Source organism: Theropithecus gelada, chromosome 19 (genome assembly GCF_003255815.1).
Source record: "Theropithecus gelada isolate Dixy chromosome 19, Tgel_1.0, whole genome shotgun sequence".
Taxonomy (NCBI): domain Eukaryota; kingdom Metazoa; phylum Chordata; class Mammalia; order Primates; family Cercopithecidae; genus Theropithecus; species Theropithecus gelada.
Genome location: NC_037687.1, coordinates 4461051 through 4471387, shown reverse-complemented (window position 1 = coordinate 4471387; position 10337 = coordinate 4461051). Strand labels below are relative to the sequence as shown.

Genomic DNA, 10337 nt, shown 5'->3' with positions numbered 1-10337 from the left:
CAGGCTGGAGTGCAGTGGCCAGATCTCAGCTCACTGCAAGCTCCGCCTCCTGGGTTTACGCCATTCTCCCGCCTCAGCCTCCCGAGTAGCTGGGACTACAGGCGCCCGCCACCTCGCCCGGCTAGTTTTTTGTATTTTTTTAGTAGAGACGGGGTTTCATGGTGTTAGCCAGGATGGTCTCGATCTCCTGACCTCGTGATCCGCCCGTCTCGGCCTCCCAAAGTGCTGGGATTACAGGCTTGAGCCACCGCGCCCGGCCTAAATGACTTCATTTTTAAAAAGCAATATCAACATACCACGAAGTCAAGACAAGAGTTTTTTTGTTCTTTTCAGTGAGCTTTCTGGTTGCTCAAGTTTATGGTAAATAACTCCTCTTGCTAAGAGCTGTCGCTATCTCCAGGAATGGTGCCTTGCAAAGCTTGATCCTTGAACTCTGGGTTGGGGGAAGTGAGGATGCAACTAGAGAGACTCTTGGATGTCCCCCAAAAATCAGGAAACAAGGAAAGAAAAACCTGGGTTTTAGAAGCAGGGTCAAAAAGAGGTTGAACAGGAAACAATTTCCAGGAAGCAATTTTGTAATCCTGACCCCTCCCCTTTCCCCGCCTGGCTTAGCCTCAGCCCCTGTCAGGAACTGATGGGGGTGGGGACTTTCCCGGGGTTGGTTCCCCGGCCCCCAGTCCAGGCAGGTATAAGGCCACCTCCCCAGGCCAGGACAACCCAGAAGCAAAAGAGAAGAGCTACCATGGCCTCTTGGAGCAGACGGCGACCCGAAAGGTAGGTCCCCACACTACCTGTCCTAGGCAGGTCTGACCCACATTCCAGCTGACCCACTGAAGTCACAGGGAGCAGATACAGACCTGGAGCCTGGGACAGATCAACCTTAACTATGACAGAAAGACTCACACACACACACACACACACCCCTGCAGAAGCCCAGGTGGGCATGGGCAGGATGGAGCCGGGGGAGGCTTCTTATTAGAGGTCTGGGGCCACAGTGACCAAGGCTGTCCAGATCATGTCTGATGGCTGCTGGGCCAGGGAAGCCCTGGAGAAGGAGGGGAAGCTCCAGGCTTCCAAGGGTGCTAGGTGTAAACCACCCCTTCCCAAGGCCAAATGCCCACCCTCAGACTGGGCCAAAGCAGGATACACTTTTCATGTTCAGAGGCTGCAGTGAGCTATGATCATACCAATGCCCTCCAGCCTGGGCAACCGAGCAAGACCCTATCTCAAAAACGTGAACCTGAACATCTGTCTTCCTCCAAGCACCCAACTGGTCAAGGCTGGACAGAAAGACCAGGATCCCAGAGCAGAGAAGTCTTCATGGAAAAGAGGGCATTGGAGCTGGGGCTTTGCAGGATGAATAGGAGTTCACATCAAAACACAGAACCAGGGAGACAAGGACTGACCCAGAAAACAAGCAAGATCAGAAGAAACTAGCAAGTTGGACTGTGAATAATTAGCAGCTCATGGGGGCTAGGCTGGTGATGGGGAAGTGTATTCATATTATGCAGGAGTTACACTCAGAAACTCAACTTTCCTAGAATTGTAATTCTCCCTGCAACAGGCGCCACTTCTGGCAGCTGTGGGGGGTGAGGGTAGAAGCTGGGAGAGGAGAAGGAAGCAACTGCCCTAGTCCAGGTAAGAGATGAGGCGGCATAGTCTAGGCTCGTAGCCGCAGAGATGGGAAGAAGTGGGCAAATTTGGGGGTGTATTTTCACCTAGCTGAGTGTATTTTCACTGTGGGTTAGTAAGCATCTTCTGTTACTGCCTGCAGCCCAGGGGGCTTTCAACCCCATCTTTCTAGAACCCTGTTCCTGCTGCTGCTATTGGCGGCCTCAGCCTGCGGGGTCACCCTGAGCCCCAAACACTGCCAGGTGTTCCGCTCAGACCATGGCAGCTCCATCTCCTGCCAACCACCTGCCAAAATCCCCAGCTACCTGCCAGCCGACACTGTGCACCTGGCCGTGGAGTTCTTCAACCTGACCCTCCTGCCAGCCACCCTCCTCCAGGGCGCCTCTAAGCTCCAAGAATTGCACCTCTCCAGCAACAGGCTGGAAAGCCTCTCACCCGAGTTCCTGCGGCCAGTGCCGCAGCTGAGGGTGCTGGATCTAACTCGAAACTCCCTGACCAGGCTGCCCCCAGGCCTCTTCCAGGCCTCAGCCACCCTGGACACCCTGGTGTTGAAAGAAAACCAGCTGGAGGTCCTGGAGGCCTCGTGGCTGCACGGCCTGAAAGCCCTGAGGCATCTGGACCTGTCTGGGAACTGCCTCCGGAAACTGCCCCCTGGGCTGCTAGCCAACTTCACCCTCCTGCGCACCCTTGACCTTGCGGAGAACCAGTTGGAGACCTTGCCCCGTGACCTTCTGCAGGGTCCGCTGCAATTAGAACGGCTACATCTAGAAGGCAACAAATTGCAAGAACTGGGAAAGGATCTCCTCGTGCCGCAGCCAGACCTGCGCTACCTTTTCCTGAACGGCAACAAGCTGGTCAGGGTGGCAGCTGGTGCCTTCCAGGGCCTGCGGCAGCTGGACATGCTGGACCTCTCCAATAACTCGCTGGCCAGTGTGCCCGAGGGGCTCTGGACATCCCTAGGGCAGCCAAACCGGGACATGCGGGATGGCTTTGACATCTCCAGCAACCCCTGGATCTGTGACCAGAACCTGAGCGACCTCTATCGTTGGCTTCAGGCCCAAAAAGACAAGATGTTTTCCCAGAATGACACGCGCTGTGCTGGGCCTGAAGCCGTGAAGGGCCAGACGCTCCTGGCAGTGGCCGAGTCCCAGTGAGACCTGGGGCTGGGGTTGAGGGTGGGGGGTCTGGTAGAACACTGCAACCCACTTAGCAAATAATCCTGCCTTTGGCCAGGCGCGGTGGCTCACGCCTGTAATCCCAGCACTTCGGGAGGCCAAGGCGGGCGGATCACGAGGTCAGGAGATCGAGACCATCCTGGCTAACACGGTGAAACCCCGTCTCTACTAAAAATATTTTAAAAATTAGCCAGAGGTGGTGGCGGGCGCCTGTAGTCTCAGCTACTCGGGAGGCTGAGGCAGGAGAATGGCGTGAACCGGGGAGGCGGAGCTTGCAGCGAGCAGAGATTGCGCCACTGCACTCCAGCCTGGGCAACGGAGCGAGATTCCATCTCAAAAATAAAAAATAAAAATAAAAAACAAATAATCCTGCCTTTTACAGGTGAGACTCAGGGCTGTCCATTATGGCTGGGACCCCATTTCACCCACGCATGCTTCTAAAACACACGATGGACTTTCCTTACCCGTGCCCAAGATGTGCCCTCTCCCTGGAATGCCGTTCCCCGTTTCCCAGATCTCTTGATCTCTGGGTTCTCCCAGCCCCCTTGTCCTTCCCTCCGGCTGAGCCCTGGCCACACTGGGCCTGCCTTTCTCTGACTCTGTCTTCCCCAAGTCAGGGGGCTCTCTGAGTGCAGGGTCTGGTGCTGAGTTCCACTTAGCTTGGGGTCAGACCCAAGGGGTTTAATAAATAACTCTTGAAAACTGGATAGGATGAATTGGCTTTTGTTGTGTTCCTAGCATCTTCTCAAATCAACTTCCTAGGACTCCAGGGTGAAGGAGGAAAAGAGGCATGGCCCAGGCCCTGGGGTGTGGGAGGTGGTCTCCCTAGGAGGTGACAGTTGGGATCAAAGGCCTGTGACTTTTCCTCTCCCTTCCCCCATCCTGGGACCTAACTGGAAATAAAACCTTGACCGTTGCCCGGGTGTCATTTTACCAGTGGATTTCTGCCAGGGCTTGTGTCCTAGGAGAAGGTTTAAGTTAAACCAGATTGCCCAGGTCTCCAAACAATTTGTCGTGCCGGCCTGAGATCATCTAAGGGGGCACCTACCCCGTGCAAGGTTGCAGGGGTGGGATGGGGCCGAAGGGATGGGCGGGGTCCCAGGCCCACCTGCTTATATGGCATTGACCGTGTGGGGGCTATAGTCGGATTTGGGAGACCCTGGGGATTGGGGGTATGTCCAGTTTTCGCAGCTCCCTAAAAAATGGACGTACACCCTGGTGCCGTGACTCACACATGTAATCCCTTTGGGATTACAGCACTTTGAGAGGCTGAGGCAGGCAGATCACCCGAGGTCAGGAGTTCGAGACCAGCCTGGCCAACATGGCAAAACCCCGTCTCTACTAAAATACAAAATACAAAAATTAGCCAGGCATAATGGCATGTGCCTGTCATACCAGCTACTCGGGAGGGTCAGGCACGAGAATCGCTCGAACCTGGGAGGTGGAGGTTGCAGTGAGCCAAGATCGTGCCACTGCACTCCAGTCTGGGCGACAGAGTGAAACTGTGTCTCTAAATAAGTACATAAATAAATAGACCATGCCTACATCTGTGGTCATTCCAGGCACGGCAATGAACAGGCAGGGTTCTGGGGTCCAGCAGGGCTAGGTTTGAATAGGATCCCTGGCCGGGCGTGGTGACTCATGCCTGTAATCCTAGCACTTTGGGAGGCCAAGACGGGTGAATCATGAAGTCAGGAGTTCAAGACCAGCCTGACCGATATGGTGAAACCCCGTGTCTACTAAAAATACAAAAATTAGCTAGGTATGGTGGCGGGCGCCTGTAATCACAGCTACTCGGGAGGCTGAGGCAGGAGAATCACTTGAACCCAGGGGGCGGAGGTTGCAGTGAGCCGAGATTGCGCCACTGCACTCCAGCCTGGGTGACAAGAGTCAGATGCTGTCTCAAAAAAAAAAAAAAGAAAAAAGGAATAGGATATTCACCTGCTATGGTACACAAGGCAAGAGATTTACCATATCTGAGCCTCAGCTTGCTCAGCTGTAAAATGGGGATCCTAGGGAAAGGGCAGGCCTGGCTTCTGGTTAGTTAAGGGGCAGATTAAGAAATAAAAAGAAGCTGGGTGCAATGGCTCACACCTGTAATCCCAGCAATTCGGGAGGCTGAGGTGGAAGGATCACTTGGGCCTTAGGGGTTCAAGATCAACCTGGTCAACACAGGGAGATCTCGTCTCTACAAAAAGTAAAAAAAAAAGTTAGCTGGGCGTGGTGGTGTGTGCCTGTGGTCCCAGCTACTCAGGAGGCTGAGGCGGGAGGATGACCTGAGCCTGGGAAGGCAAGGCTGCAGTGAGCTATGATCACACCACTGCACTCTAGCCCTGGGCAACGGAGCAAGACCCAGTCTCAAAAATCGATAAATAATAATAATTAAGTCATCAGCGACTTGGCCAAGGTCACTCAGCAGGGCCATGGGGGCTGTGATCGCATGGACCATCTCCATGGCAACAGCAGTGAGGGTGACAGGTGGACAAACTTGGTATAATAAAGTATAATAGATCAATCTTTTGCATCCAGCGCTCCCAGATTGCTATGGCAACCGCAAAGCATGGGACTAGCCCAAGGAGAGGGCGAGGGAAGCCTGGAGCCACACCCCCTGGGCACGCCCCCGCACGGCCTCTTCCCATTGGTCAGTTCCGGAGGCCCCCACTCCGCAAGCAGATATAAGATGGGCGGGGCCGGTGAGCAGGGGGTGGAGACTTCAGCGTGGGGGTCAGCGGAGACACCTGGGGTCTGAAGCCGCTCGCGCACAGGTGAGTGCCCTGAGGGCGGCGTCCAGGAGCGTCCCCCGGGCTCAGGAGAGGAGCTCCAGATAGGGTGGTTGGGCGAAGGTCCGGCGGCGTGGGACGGGTACGACGGGCCAGAGCAGGTGGCTGGGACCCTTGGCCCAGTTGGCCCCAGCTCAGGACCCAGTTGGGCGAGGACCAGGCCTCAGAGGACGCGGGGTGGCAACCGGAGGGATCGCAGGCGACAAGTCGAGCTCCCCCCTCTAACTCTAGCTGGCTGCGTGACCTTGGGACCAGTATGGACCTGTTGCGTGCCTCAGTTGCCCTGCCTGTCAAATGAGCTGTGAGTGGACTAGGACTCAGCAGCTATCACCTCCAGCCGTCCGGGGTGCTTGGGCAGTTCTGGGCCCAGGCAGGGGCTGCAGGGGTAGCGGGGACCTCCCCCATCTAACAAAACAGGAAACAGCCCAGAGAGGTGAAGGCGCTTGCCAAAAATCACACAGCAGGCCAGGTGCAGTGTCTCATGCCTGTAATCCCAGCACTTTGGGAGGCTGAGGCGGACGGATCACTTGAGCCCAGGAGTTTGAGACGTGCCTGGGCAACAGAGCGAAACCCCGTTTCTACTAAAAATACAAAAATTAGCGGAGCATGGTGGCCTGTGGGTAATCCCAGCTAACTGGGAGGCTGAGGCAGGAGAATCACTTAAACCCGGGAGGCGGAGATTGCAGTGAGCTGAGATGGCGCCACTGCTCTCCAGCCTGGGCAAGACAGAGATTCTGTCTTTAAAAAATAATAAATAGGCCGGGCGCGGTGGCTCAAGCCTGTAATCCCAGCACTTTGGGAAGCCGAGACGGGCGGATCACGAGGTCAGGAGATCGAGACCATCCTGGCGAACACGGTGAAACCCCGTCTCTACTAAAAAATACAAAAAACTAGCCGGGCGAGGCGGCGGGCGCCTGTAGTCCCAGCTACTCGGGAGGCTGAGGCAGGAGAATGGCGTGAACCCGGGAGGCGGAGCTTGCAGTGAGCTGAGATCCGGCCACTGCACTCCAGCCTGGGCGACAGAGCCAGACTCCGTCTCAAAAAAAAAAAAAAAAAAAAATAATAATAATAATAATAATAATAATAATAAATAAGGCCGGGCGCGGTGGCTCAAGCCTGTAATCCCAGCACTTTGGGAGGCCGAGACGGGCGGATCACAAGGTCAGGAGATCGAGACCATCCTGGCTAACATGGTGAAACCCCGTCTCTACTAAAAATACAAAAAACTAGCCGGGTGAGGTGGCCGGCGCCTGTAGTCCCAGCTACTCGGGAGGCTGAGGCAGGAGAATGGCGTAAACCCGGGAGGCGGAGCTTGCAGTGAGCTGAGATCAGGCCACTGCACTCCAGCCTGGGCGACACAGCGAGACTCCGTCTCAAAAATAAATAAATAAATAAATAAAAACACCGCAATTAATGGTAGCATTTGAACCCAGGTCTCTCTCACCTCAGAGACCACGCTTCAAGTCACTCCAGCAACCCCACCTTGCCAGAGGCTCATTATTGGACACCTTCTGTGTACAGAGCTCTGGACATGCATTGTCTGAGCCCCGCAGAATGCCCCATTATTCAGATGAAGAAACTGAGGCCCCAAGAGGTTTATTTGACAGGATCTGACACCTGGGCAGGTGCCCCCCTTACTCAATCCTGCCCTGCAGGGTGACCCTGTTTGCAGCACGATGTCCGAAGACGAGGCGGCTCACATCCCCAGACCCAGCGGCTCAGATTCCCAGACCCAGCAGGTGAGGGCTGCCCCTCCCATGGAGCGGGGACACAAGGAATTGTGTGGGACAGTCCCTTCTAGGAGCGTTTCAGGCCAGGTATCCCGCCCCACTCCTCTCCTTGCTGGGAAAACCTGACTCATAAAATATTTTGGTCCATGGAGGAGATGGTCTATTTCCTAGTGGGGGCTTAATGAGGCCCTGGGAGGGGAGTGTCTCTCTGACACCCAGCTGGCTTTTGTGGCCCCTAATCAACCCTTTCCCTCTCCTCTGATCCCTGGGTCTCCACCTGTATCCTTTTGTCTCCACGTCCACCATCATGGCGCCCTCAATAACAACAACAATAGTAAGAGCAGCAATCACTGTATCGGCTGCAAGAGTTTCATGTATATTGGCTCCTTGAATACCCCATCACAACCCTAGTAATGCATTTCATAGATGGGGAAACCAAGGCACCGAATGGTTCAGTTCCTTGCTCAAGTTCACACAGCTTGGAGGCAGTTGAACCAGAAGTGAACAGAGGCCATTGGCGGTGCTCTGAACCCCCAAACTCTAACATCTCCTCCCTCGATCAGACAGATCACAGTCGACCCTTTAACAACACGGGTTTGAACTGCACAGGTCAGGCTGGGCACGGTGGCTCACGCCTGTAATCCCAGCACTTTGAAAGGCCAAACAGGCAGATCACCTGAGGTCAGGAGTTTGAGGCCAGCCTGGCCAACATGGTGAAACCCTGTCTGTACTAAAAATACGAGAATTAGCCGGGCATGGTGGCGGGTGCCACCTACTGTAATCCCAGCTACTCAGGAGCCTGAGGCAGGAGAATCGCTTGAACCCAGGAGGTGGAGGTTGCAGCGAGCTGAGATCATGCCACTGCACTCCAGCCTGGGTAACAAGAACAAGACTCCATCTCAAAAAAAAAAAAAAAAAAAAAAAAAAAGCCAGGTGGGCTGGTGGCTGCCTGTAATCCTAGCTAATTGGGAGGCTGAGGCAGGAGAATCTCTTGAACCCAGGAGACAGAAGTATGCAGACCTTTTCCACCCAAATATAGTATTTGGCCAGGTGCAGTGGTTCATGCTTATAATCCCATATTAGGAGACTGAAGCGGGAGGATCACTTGAGCCAGGAGTTCGAGACCAGCATGGGCAACACAGCAAGACCCCATCTCTATAAAATAAAATAAAATTAGCTGGGCACAGTGGTGTGCACCTGTAATCACAGGTACTTGGAGACTGAGGTGGGAGGATTGCTTAAGCCTAGGAGGCTGAGGCTGCAGAGAGCCGTGCTTGAATCATTGCCCTCCAGCCTGGGCAACAGAGCAGGACCTTGTCTCTATTGAAAACAAAAAAATTGTGACCAGGCGCCGTGGCTCAAGCCTGTAATCCCAGCACTTTGGGAGGCTGAGTTGGGTGGATCACCTGAGGTCAGGAGTTCGAGACCAGCCTGGCCAACATAGTGAAACCCTGTTTCTACTTAAAAAAAAAAAAAAAAAAAAAAAAAAGGGCTGGGCGTGGTGGCTCACACCTGTAATCCCAGCACTTTGGGAGGCCGAGGTGGGTGGATCACCTGAGGTTGGGAGTTTGAGACCAGCCTGACCAACGTGGAGAAACCCCATCTCTACTAAAAATACAAAAAAAAAAAAAAAAAAAAAAAGCCAGATATGGTGGTGCATCCCTGTAATCCCAGCGCTTCGGGAGGCTGAGGCAGGAGAATCAGTTGAACCCAGGAGGCGAAGGTTGCACTGAGCTGAGATCGCACCATTGCACTCCAGCCTGGGCAATAAGAGCAAAACTCTGTCTTAAATAACAATAATAACAATAACAATTGCCAGGTGTGGTGGTGGGTGCCTGTAATCCCAGCTACTTGGGAGGCTGAGGCAGGAGAATCATTTGAATCCAGGAGGAGGAGGTTGCAGTGAGCTGAGATGGTGCCACTGTGCTCCAGCCTGGGTGACAAGAGTGAAACCCCATCTCAACAAAAGAAAACAAAATTGTAATGTTCTGTGTACACCATGGGAAGAGGAGATTGTGAGTTAAGGAACCATGACATTCTCACATCCACATGTATCTTCACTGCCTCTACATGGCGGGGTGTTCAGTACTCTATCCTTCCACTCTCCCAACCCTCGTCCTGGCCTAGAGAAGGGAAGTAGGTTGAGGTATGGCTGGGGCCCCACTTCCCCCAGGGCCCCCCTGATGCCAGCCTTTCCCACAGAATGTGGTGCAGCGTGTGGTGGCTTTGCCCCTGGTCAGGACCACGTGCACCGCAGTCTGCGATGCTTACAGCGCGGCCAAGGACAGGCACCCGCTGCTGGGCTCTGCCTGCCGCCTGGCTGAGAACTGCGTGTGCGGTCTGACCACCCGTGCCCTGGACCACGCCCAGCCGCTGCTGGAGCACCTGCAGCCCCAGCGTGAGTGCCCCAGCTCATTTTCCCAGAACTGTGGCTTGCCCCCTGTCCCATCCTCCTTGGTCTATCTGCATGACATTCCTGGGAGTCATCTTCAGCCTAGCCACCTGTCCCACTGCCATGCCGCCTCTCCTCAATCTCTACACTTAAGTCCCTCTTTAATCTGATCACCAGCTGAGCATGGCGGCTCATGCCTATGATCCCAGTGCTTTGGGAGGCCGAGGCAGGAGGCCTCACTTGAGGCCAGGAATTCAAGACCAGCTGAGGCAACATAGTGAGATCCTGTATCTCAAACAAAATTTTTTTTTTTTTTTTTTTAAATCTGGCTGGGTGTGGTGGCTCATGCCTGTAATCCCAGCACTTTGTGAGGCTGAGGTAGGCGGATCACGAGGTCAGGAGTTCAAGACCAGCCTGGCCAACATAGTGAAACCCCATCTCTACTAAAAATACAAAACTTAGCCAGGTGTGGTGGCAGGCACCTGTGATCCCAGGTCCTCGGGAGGCTGAGGCAGAAGAATTGTTTGAACCTGGGAGGCAGAGGTTGCAGTGAGCCAAGACTGCACCATTGCACTCCAGCCTGGGCAACAGAGTAAGACTCCATCTCAAAAAAAAAAAAAAAATATAT

The 10337-nt window shown here is 54.2% G+C and overlaps 2 protein-coding genes across 2 annotated transcripts in view; both read left to right on the top strand.

Moving 5' to 3' along the window:
• The first annotated feature begins 661 nt into the window (after nucleotides 1–661).
• On the top strand, nucleotides 662–4318 carry LRG1 (leucine rich alpha-2-glycoprotein 1). Its single transcript, XM_025367179.1, has 2 exons — nucleotides 662–774; nucleotides 1775–4318. Exons 1-2 carry the CDS (start codon nucleotides 743–745, stop codon nucleotides 2784–2786), a joined length of 1044 nt encoding a protein of 347 aa, XP_025222964.1. The 5' UTR covers nucleotides 662–742; the 3' UTR covers nucleotides 2787–4318.
• A 1199-nt stretch (nucleotides 4319–5517) lies between these two features.
• The window catches only part of PLIN5 (perilipin 5), a 13258-nt gene continuing 8438 nt past the window's right edge, over nucleotides 5518–10337 (top strand). The window contains exons 1-3 of the mRNA XM_025367178.1: nucleotides 5518–5572; nucleotides 7243–7326; nucleotides 9520–9715. Coding sequence (XP_025222963.1) covers nucleotides 7264–7326; nucleotides 9520–9715 — 259 coding nt within the window. The 5' untranslated portion in view covers nucleotides 5518–5572; nucleotides 7243–7263. The remainder of the gene's footprint in view (nucleotides 5573–7242; nucleotides 7327–9519; nucleotides 9716–10337) is intronic.

Bases quoted from the DNA above. Each gene is read 5' to 3' on its own strand.
- LRG1 (XM_025367179.1), top strand. From the start codon at position 743: ATGGCCTCTTGGAGCAGACGGCGACCCGAAAG. The intron at 775-1,774 runs GTAGGTCCCCAC...TACTGCCTGCAG, and splicing joins AGCAGACGGCGACCCGAAAG to CCCAGGGGGCTTTCAACCCC.